Genomic DNA, 20961 nt, shown 5'->3' with positions numbered 1-20961 from the left:
ATATTCCTGGTGCTTGCAGAGGTCAGAAGAGGTCATCAGATTCCCTAGAGCTGGAGTTATGGGTGGTTGTGAACCAACATGTGGGTGCCGGGAGTTGAGCGTGGAACCTCAGCAGGAACAAGTTCAACGCATACTTCCACGCGTCGTTCCCCCCAGCGGCTGACACTGTGTTCTCTAACTCTGGCCAAGAGATGCTAGCTCTGGTGTGAGCTGCAAGCTCTAGACCTTTTCTTTTGCTTCCTTCATCGTCAGATAGTGCCATTTCTGTGGAGCTACTCTACGAGGGTCTCATCCACAGAGTTGACTTTTTACGACAGTAAGCTGTTCTACTGTTCTGAACAAAGCGTGCCTGACTCCTTGGTGTCCTTTTTCATTAGAACTGTCGACACTGGCGCTTAGCTTTCAGTCTTTGCAGCTGCAAACGTGGCTGCTTGTTGCAGCCATTACAGATGTGATCCTATGCCCCTATAAAACAAATCAAGCCAGTATTTACCTTGCTGGCTCGCATAGTACTGTAAGACAGTATGCAGACTGCTGGCTCAAGGAGGAAGCCACAAATATTCTTAAACAATTGTGAAGCCCGGGAGCTGTGATAATGACAAGATATTACCCATAGGTGCAATGGTGGCATGAATGTTAATTAGACAAACCACTGCTTTCTGATCTGATTTAAGTTACACACAGAAGAAAACACTTGCCTGATACAGCAAATTTGGCCAAGAACCAATGGTTGGGAGCTCACAGGCCCCAGGGGTAAACCTATTACCATTACCAAGAAATGAACTCTCTTCTTCATAATTTCTGTGTTTATTAAGATTGTTTGGCGTTCTGTTATGGGCTGCACTGAATGAAGAGTTGTGCTTTACAGTTCAAAGCCCCCATCCCTAATTGAGGAGCTATGGGCAGATGATGCCTTCTGGGGGGTTAAGAGTCAAGGTAGAAAGAAGAGAGGTCATTTGGGGTGTGTGTGCCCTTGATGTCTATCTTCCTGATTCTGTTCCCACTTCCTCTGCATCCTGGTCACCGTGAAGTGAACAAACATCCTGTACCATGTTCTCCTGCTGTGATGTCCTACCCGTTATGGCCCCACAGAGGTTGGACCCTATGGCTTTAGACAGAAACCTCTGGAACCATAAGTCAAATTAGCCTCTCCTCCTTTTAAGTTGATCCCCTCAGGTGTTTGTTACAGGGATGGGAGCTGAGCAGCAAGATAACTGAACTGACAGCCCCCACTGGAAGCTCATTCTGGCCAGAGCAGTCTGTTACATGCTGCTTAGACACTGGTCTGAACCAACTTCTCACAAATGCAGCTTGTTTGACTGAAAATACCCTCTCCCCCCACACTTAGGGGGCTGGAGAGATGGCTCAGAGGTTAAGAGCATGGACTGCTTCTTCTAGAGGTCCTGAGTTCAATTCTGAGCAACCCTATGGTGGCTCATAACCATCTGTAATGAGATTTAGTGCCCTCTTCTGGTCTGCAAGGACACACGCAGGCAGAACACTATATATAATAAATAAATAGACCTTAAAAAAAGAAAGAAAATATCCCCATAGTTTACATTTATTTGAATGCTTGGTTCCTAGTTGGTGGAACTGTTTGGGAAGGATTATGAGGTCTGGCCTGGCCTTGTTGGAGTAGGTGTGCCACTGGGGGTGGGCCTTGAGGTTTCAAAAACCCACATCATTGCCAGTTAGTTCTCTGTGCCTTGCGCTTGTGGATCAAGATGTAAAGCCTCAGCGACTGCTCCAGCACCATGCCTGCCTGCCTGCTGCCATGCCCCCACCATGACGGACATGGACTCTAACCCTCTGAATGGTGAAGCCCAAATTAAATGCTTTCTTTTATAAATTGCCCAGGTCATGGTGTCTTCAAGCAATAAAAAATTAAGCAAGATACTCATAAACATAGTCTCTCAGTCATGAGCACACTTCTGTGCAGTTAAAAAGCGGTTTTCATAAGGCACAGTCCTCCCTAGCTGCATCCCACCCGTGTGCGCACCCTTTAGTTCCCTAAGGACTGGAATATTTGGGAAATATTTGTAATTTTTTTTTTTGGTTTTTCAAGACAGGGTTTCTCTGCAGCTTTAGAGCCTGTCCTGGAACTAGCTCTTGTAGACCAGGCTGGTCCTGAACTCACAGAGATCCGCCTGCCTCTGCCTCCCTAGTGCTGGGATTAAAGGCGTGCGCCACCACTGCCTGGCTAAATGTTTGTAATTTTAAAAGGCACAGTTACCGCTTGCTGTTACTTCCATCTCCAATGACAAGAGTGAAACTTATTAAAATGCCAACTGGAACTGATGATGGGAGGAAGGGGCCACAGGAAGCCACCCCTGAGCACTGCTGCGTGGGTCTCTGTCTCAGTAGTGATCCAAAATCTGAGGGTCGATGTTACCTAGACATTCTGAGACATGCTGGGACAATCCTTGACCCATGGTCAAGAGCTTTTTTTCCCCCTGGTCATAATGTACAATGTCTGCACCAGCCAGGGTAAGAAGCCAGGGTATAGACATAAAGAACACTTCTTATTCATAGTTGGCAGAGTACTGTGTCTCACTGTTTGCTGTGAGTAAAATAGAGTTAGACACCGAGGTTAGCTGGGAAGGAAAATCAGCAGACAGTGCAAACTGTTTTAGGAAAGCAAGGCTACACTTGCTTCACTTGCTTTTATTTCCCACAGCCAGGCGATGTTCAGAGAGTGAAAGTGAGCTACCTAAATGGGACATCTCCAAATCCCTCCCCTCGGGGCTCAGGGAACCCTGCAGAAGAGGAGGTGGAAAGAGTGTAAGAGCCAGAAGAATGGAGAACACCATGGAAACAAAACCTAAACACACTGGGCTAACACACATATGAACTCACAGAGGCTGAAGCAGCATTCACAGGGCCTGCACAGGTCTCAGTCAGATGGGCTTCCAGCACGGAGGGGGAAGTGGATGCCCTAACCCAGAAACTATCCTCAACTGATAACTCAGTTTTCTCCAAAGAAGTCTCATGGGGCAAGCAAACCACACCATGGGCAGACTCCATGCCCAGCAGGAGATAACCAATGCAAAATGAACTCAGCAGCGTTTTTGGAGGTTCTTTGTCTCATAATGCTTTGTTAGGTTTTTTTTTTTTTTTTGAGGCACAAATAGTCTTTATTGGGCTCACACAAGGAGTCCGTTGGTCTTGAGGACCTCTGTGAATTTGCAGATTTTCTTCTCCACGTTCTTTTCTGCCTGTTTCCGCAGCCTCAAGAGCTGCTTCTTCTTCCGATAGTGCATCTTGGCCTTTTCCTTCCGTTTCTCCTCCAGAGTGGCTGTTACTGCCTGGTACTTCCACCCGACCTCATGAGCCAAACGCCCCAGGTAAGCAAACTTCCTGGTAGGCTTCAGCCGCACAACCTTGAGGGCGGCAGGGACCACCATCCGCTTTTTCTTGTCATAGGGTGGAGGGATCCCATCCAAAACCTTGAGGCGTTCCAGGGCAGCCTGGCCTCGCTTGGTCTTGTGGGGCAGCATGCCTCGCACAGTGCGCCAAAAAATGCGGCTCGGGGCTCGGAAGTGGTAGGGGCCTCGGGAGGGGTTGGTGTTCATCCGCTTTCGGAGAAAGGCCAGATACTTCAACTTGTTTCTGTAGAAATTTCCGGAAATGTTGATGCCCTCACAGCGAACAACGACCACCTTTCGGCCCAGCAGTACCTGCTTGGCCACAATGGCTGCCAGGCGACCCAGAAGATGGCCTCGGCCGTCCAACACCAGAACCTGCCCCTCCGCCATCTTCGGCAGCCGCCTGGGAAAGCTTTGTTAGTTTTTCTAACCATAGAGGTACTATGCTTATATATGATGGTGTCTGCTTGTCCGGTTTTTTGTTCTTATGGAATTTCTGTGGGTGCAAACGTGTGTGTCTCTGTGTCTGAATGTGTTTCTTTTGATTTTCTGTTTGTTTTTAGTTTACCTTATTTATTATTATTATTATTATTATTGCCTTTTTATATTCTAATGAGAGAGAATGGTTGTGAGTTTGAGTGTGTGGGGAAGTAGGGGATCCGGGAGGATTGGGGGAAACCATAATCAGAATGTGCTGTATGAAAAAAGCCCATTCCGAAATATATATATTTTTTGCTAGAATAGTTCAAAGGTGCTGTTTCTTCTGGAAAATTCTTTAAGCATGTTTTCCCTGTTGAACAGTACCCTTTATATTTGTAACTATCTCAACATCTGTGTTGGTGTTAATTTCATGGAACTTAAATGCAGTACAGAGGAGAGAATTCTAATTAGGGCGAGAGGCTTTATTACAAAATGTGTGCTATGGCTCTATGAAATGAATAAATCAAAACCTCATAAACGGGTACTTACATCTCAAATTTGCTTTTGCCTGAAATTAGATGACATTTCTGTAAACTATCAGGAATAATAAAATAAATATTTCCTAAATTCTTCCAGTGACAAATCAGTCTTGTGTATTCTTTAATAACATAGAAACTTGCTTAGGAAAATGTAGTTACTCCCTAGAACCCCGTGGTGCTCCGCCAAGGGACGACTATTCCCGCGTGCGGCCAGCAGGTGGCACTGTGTCCTCCCTTTTTCAGGCCTTGGTAAGGGGCGGGACAAACAACTTGCGCAGAGCTGAGTTGAAGATGCGGAAGGTCAGCGTAAAACTTCCTAAGCAATGGAAGGAAGAAGATTCTGCACCTTTAGACCCTTTACCTCATCTTAACAGGTGTTGGTGACCTTCATCATGAACTTTGCCTGGGTTAAGACGCTCATCTCTGTAAAGGCCCTGGATAGCCTCTCAGGAGAATGGACCCACGGAAGGGCGAAAACACCAAGAAATGAAAACCCCTCTCCTTCTCAAATGCCCACGTTTATTAAAGTTTCTTTGCACTCTGTCATGGGCTGACCCGGGAGTCAAACTTTGTACAAAATTCGAAGTCTGGGGTCAAAGGTAACAAGCTATATTCAATCAGAATGACTTTCCACACACTGGCTCTAAGCAACCGAATCTTTTATTTTGCTTTGTCAAGACTGTGTTGACTGTGTCCACCCGCACTGCAATCTCTTTGCTTTACTCTTTCAGTCTGAGTCGGCCCTTCTAGCTAAATTTGCACGGATTGGCTTTGGCACGCGGATATAGTTAGCTTTTAAAAGAAATTTACTAGACATGCATCTGTAGTGGGGGCAACAACGTTAAGCACAATGATTGGGTTTTCAGCTAGATGGGATCGGGATCTTGGGCTCACACATATGCAGAGGAGGCTCTGCCCCCTGCTTCTAGGTGTTGAATGTAAGAATACACTTGGCGCCATACTCTGTTTATTCTAAAACAGATCCTGGTCATAAATGTCAAGACTAGTTTGTTCCACTGGCCTGCTGATCACGGATTTTGGCTGCTGGCTGTCATTACATACCCGTACAAGTTAGCCCTTTGGTTTCCTGCCAGAGTCACTGGCGCCATTCTGTTTGTCCCTCCTTCCGTTTGCTTCATTCTGCATTTGACAGTGGTCCCAATGTGCCCAAGTTTGTCTCTTCCCTAGACTAAAGTCACCAGGAGGAACCCGTTTGCTTTACTCACGCCGTGTTCTCTGTGTCTTCATAGTGGCTGACCTCTACTGAGCAGACGAATGCATGTGTTGGCTGGATGGATGAGCTTCCCATGGAGACAGCCCCAAACCTAGCAAGGCTGTGTGTCATGGAAGGCTGTCCTTGGGCTCTGAGCCCACAGATGTGCTGCATCAAAGGCAATCAAAGGAGGGGCTGTGTCAGCAGAGAGGAAAACCCTTTAAGCTGTGCGAACGAGAAGGATGCGTCCATTCAGAGAGCCATGTATGGAGGAAACCCATCTATACAACCGAGCCACAACTTATATTTAGATGGATGGTCCAGGCATCATGACACAAAAAGCTGCTTGCAGACCACTACCCTGGCAACCCATACTTTGGGAGCTTCTAAGGTGCCACATAAACTGTTTTGACATTATATTCTTGGGACGGAACTCATGCTACAGATGACCTGGTAATCAGTGAAGGGAGGGGCTCCCCAAATTCCCTTTCGACAACAGTGGTTCTTATAGAGGACAAAGGATGAACCACAGATAAGCATCAATGTGTCCAATAATGTCTCATTTCCAACAAATGTAGTTCCTGTATCTCAAAGTGTTTTCTGGGTGTCTGGCAGTTTCAGGTTTCCTCATACACAGAGTGGGAAGAAGTTGGCAGTCAGAAAATAAATCTGCTGGAGATTTTGTATTTCTTCATTTTGAGTAAAGCCGAGAGAAATGTGGCTATGAGCCCCGGTGTTTCCAAGGGAGCCAGAGATGCATTGATAGTCTCCCTTGCTGTACAAGGGTTGTACAAGAACTTGGGGGGTGGGGGTGGGGAGCTTTGCTTTATAGGGAGGGTAGTCCAGCCTCTGCAGTCCAGTGTAATCTCAGTTGACCAGTACATTGTCTACGTCTGCATCTGCGAGGCAGGCAGCCCTGTGACTTCGGGTCAGGTCAAGGCATTGCCCATCCCTGCGAGTCCAGCACTCAGGGACCTGATATGACAATGACGGAGGCTTTGCTGCCTCGATGCTCACCTTGTCTGTAAGCGTAAGTGGAGCACAAGAGCGTAAGAGCAGGAGAGGGCGGGGACGAGAGAGTGAGCAAGAGAGAGACAGACAAAGCCAGTCTGTTCCACATGCAGGTGGGGACAGCGGCCTCTCTTCCATCTCTCCCAGGTGGATGTGGTCAGTCATGGTCGGGTGAGCCAGGTGTATGGAAGCGCTTCACCACACACACAGGCTGCAGGGTGGGAGGTCTGCAAGTCAAGCTCTGTGCAAAATGCCCTGTGGGTATTGAACATTGTCTTTCACTGAAATTTCTTCCTCCTACATTATATACATTGTGGTGACACTCTGAGACCTAACAAATAAAGCTTTCCTGAAGATCCGAGTGCAGAGCTAAGCCACTAGTTAGCCATAGAGGCCAGGCGGTGGTGGCACACACCTTTAATTACAGCACTTGGGAGGCAGAGGCAGAGGCAGACGGATACCTGGGAGTTCAAGGCCACCCTGGGCTACGTGAAATTGATCCTAAAAGAGAAACACAGCCAGGCCAGGTGGTGGTGGGTCACACCTTTAGTCCCAGTACTCGGGAGTCACGCACCTTTAATCTCAGCACTAGAGAGGTGGAGACAGAAAGGGATATGGCTGGGCAGAGAGAGGAATATAAGACTGGAGGAGACAGGAGCTCCAGGATTCGGTCTGAGGTTTTGTAGAGATGACATTCAGTCTGAAAACTCCCAGAAAGGGATATGGCTGGGCAGAGAGAGGAATATAAGACTGGAGGAGACAGGAGCTCCAGGATTCGGTCTGAGGTTTTGTAGAGATGACATTCAGTCTGAAAACTTACAGAGACAGGATACCTCATTCGGTCTGAGGATTTTGTAGAGGTAAGAACCAGTGACTGGCTTCTCTACTTCTCTGATCTTTCAGCTTTCACCCCCTAATATCTGACTCCTGGTTTTTATTATTAAGACCAATTAGAATTTGTGCTACAATACACTCATTTCCTTGCATTGAGAATTAACTGAACTAGTTGCTCTCATTTGTATTTAGAGGGTGTGTTACCCTTAAATGCATTCCTTTAAGTCTTAGACGCACATTTGGATGGGTGAGATAGAGTTCAGCTGAATGAATGTACTACCTGTTCCAGGGCATGCTTGCACTAAAGCACGGCTCTGAGCTGTTGCCTGTACTATTTACTGGCCCCTTACCCTCATCTCTTCCCTTTTGATTTTTCCCTCTTCCTCCTAACTTGGGCTTAAAATGAACTTGAATATAATGGGACTCTTTGTGTCAGAGAGAATCACAGAATTTGAAATACATTGTGAATTTCACCAAACACTTGATCGTTCTGTGTAGATCCTAAGTTTGCAGTGCCCTGTTGCAGTCAGATATGTTGTCATATGCATGGAAAGGCCTGTGTCAGTTGATTGACAGGAGCTGTATCCCATTGTGCCTGTTAGTTTCCATGTGACCATGGAAACCAAGTTAGCTTTTAAGTCCGTGGCAAGACTTCCTCTAAAGGAGAAGTTATTTTGAGTCTCTTGTCTGATGGGGTTCCCAATCTGGAGCTGGGCCAAGGCCCTTCACCACCTCCGCTGAACCCTTCCATCTTGAGGTAAGGAGAGTTGGCTGGGGTCCTGAGTCAAAGGAGTTCCGAGGGACAGCTGGGCTCCAAGACAGAGCTTTTAGATGCTGGGGCAGTTGCTCAGTTTCTGGGGATCCTGCCCCCCCCCTCCGTGGCTGCTTTTCTTCTCTGTTAATCTTTGAGGTTTCTGTCATTCAACAGGTTGTGCTACAGCCAGTATAGTCCAACTGGAAGAATTCATGCCCTTCAGTGCTTCAGAACTTATCCTCCGAACTGAAACAAGAGTGAGCAAGATCTGTTAATAAAAATACGACAACAGTGCCCCATGCCAACTATGCCAGGGGGTCACACTGCCCATGAGTATGGCTTAGAGAAGGTTTTGCCCTTGGTGGCTTTCTCTGTGCTCGCTCTTGCTCTCTCTCTCTCTGTCTCTCTCTGTCTCTCTGTATCTCTGTCTCTCTCTGTCTCTCTGTGTCTCTGTGTCTCTGTGTCTCTGTCTCTCTCTGTCTCTCTCTGTCTCTCCCTCTGTCTCTCTCTCTGTCTCACTCTCTCTCTCTCTCTCTCTTGCTCTCTCTCCTCCCCCCAGCCTTGTCTCTCTCCCTCTCTCTGAGACAGGGTTTTTGTGTAGCCCTGGCTGTCATGGAACTAACTCCCTGCCTTGAACTCACAGAGATCCACCTGCCTCTCCTTCTTGTGTCCTGGGATTAAAGGCACTCACTACCACCTGACGGTTCTCTTTTTATTTACATAGTCTTTCCAGAGACAGATGGAATCATAAGAGCTGAGAAGACAAGAGGGTGGACCCCCGGGAAGGGCCACCAGCTCCAGGTTTTGGTACTGGACTTAGCAGAGCTGATAGCAGACACGTAGAGTACTCAGCAGGAAAGCAACTGTTCCTGTCATCTCTCTTCCTCTGGGGGCTGGCTGACTAGCTGAAGCAAGAGACTAGCTGAGGCAAGATGGCTATCTTGAGATACTTTCACTTCATTCATCACAAGCTGACCTAGACACCCAGACTGAACAGCAACGTGTGAGAACCACAAGAACTGAACACAGACAACGCAACTTGGTTCCGCGGTTTATAAGGATCATCTTATTTAATCTCTACACCCATCCTGAAGTAGAAGTGATCATTCCACTTTGTAGCTGAGAAAGAGGAGGTGTAGGTAGTCGCCCCGCCCACACAGCCAGTACGTGGCAGGTCCACAGCTGCTGTCACAGGCTCTATCCTAAAAGAGCTGGATGCCTGATAGAGGCTGCAGGGCAAACCAGTGTAATGTCTACACACAGAACCAGGAGCGCCGTGAGGTACAGGGCTGAGTGAGCACTAAGTCGAGGGTACCTTCAACCTCCTCCCTGCCCTGGTGCCCAGAGGTTGGCAGCCTATGCCTCAGTTTCTCCTTTGTCTGTTGTCTAGCCTGTCAGTGTCTATAAGTTCTCTGAGCTCCAGGCATCCTGTGTGTAAATGTTTTCATGGGTTTCTCTGGGACTTCCTTCTGACTGATTGATCTTCATTGAAACTCATTCTGGAGAAGGGTTTGATTTGGCCACTTTCCTAGGTAGGCTTACATAAACAGTGCATCAGAGTAGCGGCAGAAAATGAATACTTAAGCAGAATTTTGTCAGCTAGCAAGATTTTGTTTGTATCAAACATTTTACATTTCTTGCTTTTTGTTTTTTTTTTTTTTTTCAAATAAGAGATGAGTCAGATTGGTCGAAGACAACTGCTATTTAAATGAAAGCCGACTGTCAGCCAGCTGGACTAGTTGAAAGATTTACCTGTCCTCAATGTAGGACTGACTTAAATCAGAAAATCAGGGCAGTGAGCCCAAGAACTTATTCTCTAAAAGTACCTCAGCTTTTTGTTTTTTTTTTTAAATGCTAACTGAAGTTTGAGTACCGCTGCCTAATTATTAGTAAGTGCAACCCAGGAGAGTAATAAGCCCTATGGGCTGCCAGTGCCACATATATAAAGACAGTCTTTCCGTGCATTTTTTTTTTAATTTGAAGGACATGCATTTGTGCTGTGGTATGTAGGAAAGGCCAGAGAAGTCCAGCTGCATTGTGTAAGCAAGCACTCCAGGAATTCTGAAGTCTCCTGATTGACCCTGAAGGTCTGAGGTTCTATCAGGAGGCCATACAATGAACTCCCTGAGAGCAGTCTCGGGGAGGAGTTCTGTGAGTTCTGAGGTGGTCGGAGTGTGCTTCTAGAACAGACCAATATGAGCCCCAAATTTGAGAGTGATTGAGCTGGGTAAGCAAGGAGCTCATCAAGAGCCATAGGGATGTGCTACCGGGTCCTAGGCTGAGGTTGGTGCATCCTGGTTGGGTATCAGACACCAAGGTGAACTCAAAAGTCCAGGAAAGGGCCAGGCTGTCCTTTCATGGAGATTCCTCAGAGTGGAAGAGCACAGGGCTGCCCTGCTGTGGTGCAAACCACAGAGGGCTGTGATCTGCATTGCGTTCACAGGCGGCCGACGTCCAGCTCGCTGAGCTGATAAAATGGATATTCTCACTGCATTGACTGCCTGTCATACAAAGTTGCAGAACCGATAGGCCGGCTCAGCGCCTTGCAGATATGACCACAAACTCCAATGATTCGATCACATCCTAAAAAAAAAAAAATTAGATTTTAGAAACTAAGTTTGTGTTACCCTGCCAGCTCCCTGCCATGGGAAGAATGTTGGGGAGTGCTAAAGACAGAAGTTCTTATCAATGGCACAGACGGGTGTATGCTGTACCATGGTTTTGGGTAACAGACAACTTGATTGAACTTAGCCTGCTTTGACTCTGAGAATTCCAGCAACAATAACGAAAGACATGGACAATGTATTCTCGGCTTTGCATTTGGTGGGTCAGCAGTTTGTTTCTTTCCTCTCTTCTTTAACTGTCTTCAAAATTTTGTGGGTACAGTAAGACGATCTGAAGGTTGGGAGCAACTTTTAAAGGGGCCTTCGGCGCTCATCAAGCCAATGCTTTTAGCGTCAGTGTTCTTGCTTGAACTGCTAGAAAATGCTTGCAGTTTTCAAAGTCTACCTAGGCAAGAAATACATTCTGCTTTCAAGTAGGCTCTGTGTGATGGGAACTACAAACGATGCCAGACCGCTCATACAGCATTAGAGAATTCCCCGCCATTAAGAAATGTTATCTTATGTAAAAAGTTGATAATAGGGTACAGAGATGCTAATATGGGTAGGTGATGAGCTGATAATGGGAAGTTTTCTCATATCAGTGATTTTTCATTTGTCACCAGCAAAGCTGCTCTCCCTAATATGATATTATAATAAAATCCAGGCAGACACTCAGCGGTGAAATTTATGATGCAAAAGAAAAGTCAATAGCGTTATAAATCTTATGGTATGATTATATTTCAGCTGTCAATGTTCTTGGCTGGGAAATCTCCTTCAGGTCCCCTATCTTAGTCCTATTTACTTTAGTGTGCAAAGAGATGGAGAAGACTTAAGTCTTTATCTTAAGGATAATGTTAATGAGTCTCAGTTGGTTCCATACGGCCCCTGGCCACAGGTCTACCACCTTTGCCTAGTTAAACTCCTATACAATTAAGTGCACATTTAAACAGAAGTAGTTGGCAGGCTAGAACCAGCAGAAAGTAGTTTGGAGGGTGGAACCCATGTTTCTTGTGATACAATGCTTTTAAGCAGTAAATAGCCCCCTAAGCATGTGGGATAGCTTTTGAGTTTCATTAGAGGATTTCCGCGGGCTTGTAGCATGAAAGCCCTTCTTTGCAACAAAATGGAGTCTAGCCAGTGGGGACTTTTGAAAAATCATCTCTCTGGAGGGAAGAGAGGTCCAAAGCAATGCAATTTAGCAGAGCCAAGTTATCAACTACAATCCCTTGGGTTTCAGCAAAACCACAAACACAGTATTCATTAGAATCAGGCTAGAGGGCTTTCTATATTAGCACCCTGAAGAAACTCCCAGAGGGACCTGGAAGTCCTGGCAATCAGTTTCCCTCCAGGAATGTGAAGCACCACCAGGTCTCCCCTCTGCTTATTAGTGAGGGAAAACTTAGAATCTAAATGTTGGTCTTAACAGCATAGGATACACCACGATAGGATACTATAGTCTTTGAGAGTCCAGACTCGGAGTCTAATGCAGTGTGTACACATCCATTGTTCAGTAGTATTAACACACAGCTCAAATGTAAGAGAGTGGAGCGCAGGTAGCTCAGCAAATCTCCAAATTTAAGCCGAGGATGGAGAGAAATGCTGCGCTGGAGAGTGTCTGCGCACTGGGTCTGGTGTGTAGCGAGGCCTTTCACAGTTGCGCAGAGACAGGCAGATACTCTCAGCCATGTTTTAAAGAACAACAGGTGACCTTTGTTACGATTTTACTTCACTCACGACACACGTCCTTGTCTCCAGTGGGGAAGAGCTCAAGAGCTCTCTGAAGTGAAAGGCACAGTTCTTGTTGACGCTGGAGGATGGAGGGGAAACCTCAACCTCACGTATTAGACACACCCGGGCTAGTTCACCCTACAAGATGGCCACCCGCAGCTGACCCTCTAGGGTAGCCACTTGTGTAGTTCACCCTACATACAAGCCACTCTCAGTTTACATGGCCGCCACTTATGTAATCCAGAGTCAGAGGTCGTCATTTCTCTCATAAAATAAACATTTGAGCTTGGTAAATTTCCATGTAAAATTTTCTTTGGACTCCTAGTTTATCATAATATTCTCAGTGTTGAACTTGGGACTAAGTTGAGGCCAGAGGCCACATGGTACCGTTTTTTCTCTCTAGGTGGGAAGGGGTGTTTAGGAACAATGGAAGGAATAGCTCCAGGGCCGGTTGTGTTCTTTTCGTGAACTTCCATTGCTCCTAGAACTTGACCTCATGTTCCCCTTTGATCTCCTGCTAGTTCCACCTGCCCTGGCTGCCCCGACCACCCAGGCTGCTATGTTCTTTTGGTTTCTTGTGTTATGCTGCAGTGCCTTAAATCTGCTTTTCTTGGGTCCTAATCTACCCACTGTACACCACTTCTAATCCCAGCACTCCAGGGATCTCCGATTGGCCAGTTTTGTTCAAATAGATACGATAGGTGGGCCAGAGAAACATCATCAGATGTGGTTAGTATGTCAAGGTCAGGATGTGATGTCCGTGTCAGGTGATAGGGTATTCAGAATCTCTAAAAAAGATGCTTGGTCGGAACTACTCTCTCCAGCTTTCTGTCTTCTTCCATCAATATTTGTGCAGCTGCTGCATTCTGTCAATTACCTGGGAGGAGGGAACCTCGGCTGAGGAATTGTCTCCATTTGATTGACTTGCAGGCATGTCTGTTTCTTGATTATTGATAGATGTGGGAGGGTCAAGCCCACAGTGGGTGGTGCCATCCCCTAAGCTGGTGGTCCAGGGAGGTTTTGTTTTGTTGTTGTTTGTTTGTTTATTTGTTTGAGACAGGGTTTCTCCTTCTCTATATTGACCTGGTGATCCTGGTCCATACATTCTGTAGACCAGGCTTGATGGAGGAGAGTTATCTGTCTATGTTTCTTTCATTGGTTAATTAATAAAGAAAACTGCCTTGGCCCTTTAAGAGACAGAAAATTAGGTAGGTGGAGTAGACAGAACAGAATTGTGGGAACAAGGAAGTAGAGTGGGGGAGACGCTCAAACTCAGAGATCCTCCTGCCTCTGCCTCCTGAGTGCTTGGATTAAAGGCGTGCACCATCACATTGCAGCTGGTCCTGGGAGGTTTAAGAAAGCTAACTGAACATGCGTCTGAGAGCAAGCCAGTAAGCAATATTCATCCATGGTCTCTCCTTCAGTTCCTGGCTCCATGATCTCTGCTTCAGTTCCTACCTCCAGGTCCCTAATTCAGTATCTGCCTCCAGGTTCCTGCCCTGACTCCTTTAGTGGTGCATTGTGATGGGGAACTGCAAGCCAAATAAACCCTTTCCTCTCCAAGTTGGTTTTGGTCAGTGTTTTATCACAGCGATAGAAAGCAAAGAAAGATAGCATCATAGCCTCTAAATTAGGTTTGCTGTAATTTTTTCCCCACAAACAAGTGGCAACATATATTGTTCCAAAGAGTTTCTTGGTATGAATAATTCCCAGCCAGAAAACAGTACTGGGCTTTGAATAATCCTACCCCTTTAAATGAACATCAGTTGAAGGAAGGAAAGGGTTTAGGGCAGTGCTTATCAACCTGTGGGTCTCCAGCCCTTTGGGGCTCGAAAGACCCTTTCCCAGGCATTGCATATCGGATAACTTGCATATCAGATGTTTATGTTATGATTCTTAACAGTAGCAAAATTACAGTTATAGAGTAGCAACAAAACTAATTTTATGATTGGGGGTCACCACAACATGAGGAACTGTATGAAAGGGTTGCAGTGTTTGGTGAGGACCATGTCAGGGTCCATGGCCCCTACTGCAGCTGCTGGGATCTGCATTGAAGTCTGAGGCCCGTGTTGCCACCAAAGGTTACATGGAAACCTGGGGTCAGGGCAGCAACCTGTGGCCTTGTTGGTGTCCAGGGCCATGCCATCACCGGAGACATCTTGATCTGAGTGGCCTGTGCTTCCACCCAGAGCCGTGGTGGTTTTGGGGCCCAAACTGCTGCTGAGGGCCATGTCTGGGCCTGTGGTCCTGCTGCAGGTGTGTTTGTGTTGATGTCTGTGACCTGAGTCACCTCAGGGGGCCATAGGAACTATGTATGCATGATCAGATCAGAGAGCCTTGCTGAGTTTGCTCTGTCCTTCGCTGACCCTGGGATAGTTGGCCCTTCCTTCACTGGGTGCTGCAGCAAGAGAGCTGGTGTGTGTGTGCGTGTGTGTGTATGTACGTGTGCATGTATATGTGCGTGTGCATGTGCATGTGCGTGTGCGTTGTCCTCTCCCCCCACATTCACTCAGGACTGATGGCCCCACCCCTCACCATGGGTGAGGGAGAACTGACTGATGGCTTGGATGTAAAGGAGATGGCTCTTTCCCTTGCCTGAGGTGGGCAGCCCCAGTGGCTTGGATTGACCAACTCAGATACCACTCAGGCACACAGCCAGGCTAGGGTTGGCCTATCTTAGCAGGTACCTCATCTAGGACCTACTGGAGCTCGTGAAGGGATCAGTCCTGAGAAGCAGTTCCTGTAGGATTCCATGACTCAGGTGGTTTCGGGATATCTGAGACGGATCTGGTGCTGATGGTGTGCCAGAGGGTTGAACCAGACCAGTGGCTCATTGCAATGAACATTTGCAAATGAAGCTGAGGGGGCAAAAAGGTATACTGTGTGACACACTGAGGCTCCCAGTGTCACCAGGACAAATGCAGAGGGGTTGGAGAGGAGGGAAAAAATGGAAGAGCAAAGAGGTTCTTTTTTTCTTTTTCATTTTCCTTTTGTTATTGTTTGTTTGCTTGCTTGTTTTGATTTTTTTTAAAAAAATTCTTTTGGGGGGGACTGTAGGCATGAGGGGAGGATATGGAGGGACTGGGAGGTGAGTGGGATTAGGTAGGGTTCATGATGTGGAATTTCCAAAGATCCATTAAAGAAATTGTGTTAAATAAATAAATAAAAAAAGAAATAAAGGGTTGCAGTATTAAAAGGGTTGAGAACCACTGGTTTAGGGGTTGAGAAAGAGGAAAGAGGGTTGTTTGGGAAGAGATACCTCCAGACACCACAGCGCTGACAAGCCCAGACTCTCTCTGGGCATCCAGTGTTGGTTCATAGTTCTTGCCGTCCCGGTCCAGGTGAGCTCTCTCCCACTGAGCTGGGAGCTCAGCCTTTCAGGAGCACGGACACAGTCTGTGTCTGTTGGGTCTCGAGGTGGAGCACTGCATGAGTGACTTTCTCTTGGCGATGCAGCCAATGTAGGGATTTTGATGGAGACTTGTCTGGCAGCATAACTTGAGCTCCCAATCATTTTGTGAGCCGGTTTCTGTGTTTTCATGACATGCTAGGAAAACCAGTGAGTGAAATGTGCTACAGGTTCATCTAGCCTTTCCATATGTTTGCATTCTATCCGTTACACAGGGGAAACACGTGCATAACAGCAACACGCCAATGGAGTACTCACAGAATCTACATCCTTCTCCTTGAGGCACAGGCTGACCTCTTGAGGTGTCTGTCCCATAGGATGACACTGTATGGTCTCGAAGTGGAGGCCCCGAGAAACTGTCTTGATTCTCTGACCCATCAAATACTCCATTTCTGGGGACTAACGTTTCCAGTTCAGCTGCTGTGAGAAGCCCCGTCTACACAAAGACCTTGCATGGAGACAAAGTCTTGCTCAGGTAAACCTCCCTGCGAAGGCAGTCATGCAAAAACAGTGTCTTGTACATTTCAGCTCAACCAAATCCAGAGAATTCCAGCAGTCTTCAGCCAGTGCTATGTGACCTGTGGGATTGCCACCAGTCCACTGAATTAGGAGAAAGTTAATTTGCTGTATGTCTCTAACTCTTGAGGTGTCTTGTTACATGGTATGAGATACCCAAATACGAGTTTATGTTTGGGCAACCTGCATTTGTTTCAGGCTCCAGGCTGTAACCTTGTATCCCCAGGAGAAGCTGTTTGAGGCCTGAGACCTCCACAGGGTGCTTTCTAGAGAGATTGAGCCTATTCCTGCTATCGACTTGTACCAGGCAGTATTTTCAACTCATAGGGGAGTGGAGATCCTTGTGAGGTGCCATGGGAAGTTGAGTTAAAATGTGAGTGCCTACATATGCAAACACAGACACACAAACACACACTGGATAGCCTCAAATGAACACTACATATGTGAGTGGCATCTGAAAGCAGTGAGCCTTTGGATTTCTTCTTCCAGACACACCAGATGACATACTATTTCAGTAAGTGCCTTCCACAGGCTTCTGAGTGGCCCCAGTTTATGCCTGTAATTAACATGAAATTTCAGAGTACAATAAATAAAAACCAAGGTGTAGCCATCTACGATATTATTAAAATCATTATCTAACAATCAGAATATCTAACAAGACCCTTGATTATAATTGGTGCTATGCTTTAAATATGTCTCTCCTTGTCATACTGGCTTACTTATATAAAATGTTTTAAGACTAATTTTTTTTAAAACATGACCTGCAGCTTTGTTTTGGTTAAGACTTTGGGCTTTAATGATAGCATCTATTTATGGAGTGCATGTGTGCCCTTCACTGTGGCATATCTTTATATAGCCTCGCAAGGAAGTTATCACCTTGCCCTTAATGATGGAGAGACTGAAGCCTGGGAGTTTAAATCATTCGCTCAAGGTCACTCAGTAAATGCAGAGCCAGGGTTGGCTCCATGGTCCAAACGTGATTCCTGGCCCTGTTCTCTTTCTCTCTTCCTGTGCCTGTACCTGCTTTTGCCCTTCTAAAAAGCTTGTGATTCAAAAGGCAATTTGTAACGAAGAGCCGGAGAGGAACTGGGGTTTTAAAGGCACTGCCTGCCCTTTCGGGTATAAAACATTTTGTTAGAAGCAATAACAGCACAATTATAGCAGATGCCTCCGCCTTCACTGTCACCACGGCCAGGGTCTAGGTTATGGGTTCGAGCTTTCGCTGATTATTGGTGCATAATTGGCTTCCTGTAGATGATAAATGTATTACTGATTGATTATCATGACTCGGTCATATCTAAAATGTCAAAGTAGAAAATTGAATTGTCTTATTATCGCATGTTCTCATTCAAGCACCAGATAAATATTACAAATGATGATTTTCTACCGAGTACCATATAAAGAATTTATGGAATATTAATAATACTGTTATCCACAACCTTCATGCTTGGTGAATGACCCCAAACTGAAATCGTGTTTGACTTTTGAGGAATAAACCTTACAAATGATCTGCTTTGACCTATTCCTTTGCTGCCTAGCGTTTTACAGAATAAATATTCGCGAGGACAGTCCTTGCCTCCATTAGCAAGGATTGGACACTTATGACTGCTTAATAATGCTTTTTCTTTGTCTTGTCCTCTTGCTGCCCGCATTTTTCTGCCTGGCAAGGTAACCACTTTGTTAAAAATCCCTCTTCACAGGCAGCCAGAGAGTTGTGAGAGACTGAGACCCAGTCACCGGCTCTCAACATGGCGGATGCCTCGTAGCTTTAGATAAAAGGCTGTTGTTGCCTGCAAACCCCACTTTCTGTGAGTTTCCTGTTTTCTGCCCATTCTAAGCTTGCTGCCATTTCCAGGGTGGGGTCCTATTTCTAGAAACTGGATAAGAGGAATCTAGAAGGAAAATTTTTGAGATAAACTCTGGCAAGAGAGCTCAGCCCCGGGGGAAGTGAAGCTGCTCCTTGCCTTGACAAGATTAAAGGAGTTTTCAGATTGCTAATTACACGGACTATTGTCTGTAGACTGAATGTAACACATAGCCTGCTATGGGACAATGGTCTTTTATCCTGTCACTTGTATTATTTTTTTAATAAAATGCTGATTGGCCAGTAGCCAGGCAGGAAGTATAGGCAGGGCGACCAGGCAGGAAGTAGAGGTGGGGCAATGAGAATGCTGGGAGGAGAGAAATGCAGTCTGCCGCTGTGACCCAGCCACAGAACAAGCAAGGTGTGACTGCCTCACTGAAAAAGGTATCAAAGTGGAGCTTTGATGGAGAAAGTGGCCCCCGGAGAGAGTTCTTACTGGTGTCTATCCTTACTTACTTCCTGTCTCACTCCTGGCTTCTTGTTTACACTTCTCTCACAATGATGTTCTGTTGAAATACAGGGAACCAAGCAACTTTGGCTAAAACCCTCTGAACCATAATTGAAAATTGTTTTTCCTTTCTTAATTTGTTTCTGTTGGGAACTGTGGCCACAGTGTCCCCAAATAACTTCAAAGTGCTTCCGACATGGTCTCAGGACTCAGTTTAGTTATTCCTTTCCCGGCTGTCATTCTCTATTTCATTATAGACTCTGTCAACAGTAGATGCTCAATAAATGTTCATCAACGATGAAGGGACCACTCTACTGTAAGTGCACCGTCTATCTATCTAAGAGTAATCAAGCTCATATTCAGCTTGATAGTTCTGAAGAAAATGGAGTCTCTTTGGTTTACAAAGAAAAGGAAACGAGTGATTTCATAAGTATCATTGAAAAGGTATCTTTTCTGTTACTCTTGGTTAGTAAAAATCAAAATATGTTCTAATTTGAATTTTCTACCTGACTCTTAGAAGTACTTTTGTCCAAAGCTGGGGACATAAGGCAGCCATTTTTCCTTCCTTGTGCACAGGTGTGTTTGAAGAGAAAATGCCAGAGTACATAGCTTTTCTTTGATTCATAAATATGCATTATGTATGATCTTGAACTAACTGAGGTTCTTTCTGAGCTGATGTGTGCTCTTGTTCTCTCTTTCTCTCTCCCTCTGCATTGTATATAAGGTTTCTCTAGTTATTTCAGTTGGAAACATTGGGCACTGAGACTGTAAGCTATATTGTGGAAAACCCAGCTTTGGCTGATTAACCTAAGAGTCAATAGACATTTTTAAAAAAGTTATCTGTTTGAGTGTGTCTGTATGTGAACCTGTGTGCAGCTGCCCTCCATGGCCAGAAGACAGCCCTAGACCTCCTGAAGCTGGAGTTACAGCCGGTTGTGTGCTAGATGTGGGTGCTGGGAACAGAACTCTTGGTCGTCTACAAGAGCAGCAAGCACTCTTAACTGCTGAGTCATCTCTCCAACCCCTAGAATTGATATTTTAGGAATCTCCTCTCCTGCTCTTTGTCCTCTGGCTCTGATAGTTGCCAAGTCAGACAGAGAAATAGGGAGTACCCAGAGTCTGGTGGGAGTCACGAGAATCCTTTGGAAGGTCATACCTCCCTCAAAATAAGTCATAGTTTTGTAGAACCTATGCTTCCTATGGGGTGGGGTTCCAGGGCAGGTTACTGAATCCTCAGACTGCATGCTCAGCCTGAATCCTCAGATGGCATCTGAGTTCCTGTCTTCTCCTACCTTATATCCCTTTCTCTGCCTAGCTATCCACTTCCCTAGTGCTGGGATTAAAGGTGTGTGATCCCAGTTGCTTGGCTCACCTTTGCATGAGCTCTGTTCCTCTTTTAGAAAGGTTTAATCTTCTGTAGCCCAGAGTGAACTTGAACTCACGGAGATCCACCTGCCTCAGTCTCCTGAGGGCTGGGATTAAAGGTGTGTGCCACCACTGCCTGGCCTCTATGGCTAACTAGTGGCTTAGCTCTGCACTCTGATCTTCAGGAAAGTTTTATCTGTTATATTGCAAACAAAATACCACTACAGATGACTATGTTTGCATCTATTTCTGTCAACTGACTATGGGAACATTCTTTCATCTTTTTTCCCCCCATCTCTGAAAAACAGCCAGGGAAGAGTCAGAGTGTGAGCTCACAGGTAACATTTGGAGGCCCAGCTCAAATTTAAAACTTATGTGGAAAAGGTCTCTGAGTTAATTCTAAAAGGAAAATTGAGACTTCATCAATTAGCAGGACTAGACCCAACAGAAATTATCATACCTTTTTAATAATGATGAAATTCATGAATTATGGGAAGAAAGTGAATCCTGGCAAAGAGCTTGTAGTAATTTTGTGGGTGAGATTAGCAACAACTAAATCAAAAGCAAGAGAGTTCAATTTATAAAGAGAACTAGATCCTTTCTCACATTGTATGGGGCACACCAATAACTGGAACCTCTACATTCTATGCTAATGTAAGTAAATCAGTAAAGGCAGGTTACAAATCAGATAATTTAAGTAAAGTGGATCAAAGCCTTTATGAGTCTGTCCAAAAGTCAGAATTATATGCTATTCCCATGGTACTAAGGGATTTTAAAGAACCTCTCAACACAGTTACTGATTCACAATATGCAGAATTTTTTTGCATATTGAAACCACTGAATTTATGCCAGATGATATAGAATTGACTTTATTATTTATTCAGTTACAAGA

At 45.6% G+C, this 20961-nt stretch overlaps 1 protein-coding gene across 1 annotated transcript; it reads right to left on the bottom strand.

The window, feature by feature from the left end:
- Nucleotides 1-3128: 3128 nt before the first annotated feature.
- Nucleotides 3129-3768, bottom strand: LOC119823398 (60S ribosomal protein L13a). The gene has a single exon (XM_038343382.2). It carries the CDS (start codon nt 3753-3755, stop codon nt 3144-3146), a length of 612 nt encoding a protein of 203 aa, XP_038199310.1. The 5' UTR covers nt 3756-3768; the 3' UTR covers nt 3129-3143.
- Between the last annotated feature and the right edge of the window lie 17193 nt (nt 3769-20961).

Source organism: Arvicola amphibius, chromosome 9 (genome assembly GCF_903992535.2).
Source record: "Arvicola amphibius chromosome 9, mArvAmp1.2, whole genome shotgun sequence".
NCBI classification, from domain to species: Eukaryota; Metazoa; Chordata; class Mammalia; order Rodentia; family Cricetidae; genus Arvicola; species Arvicola amphibius.
The sequence above is the reverse complement of the archived record's forward strand: the minus strand, read 5'-3'. Positions and strand labels throughout refer to the sequence as shown.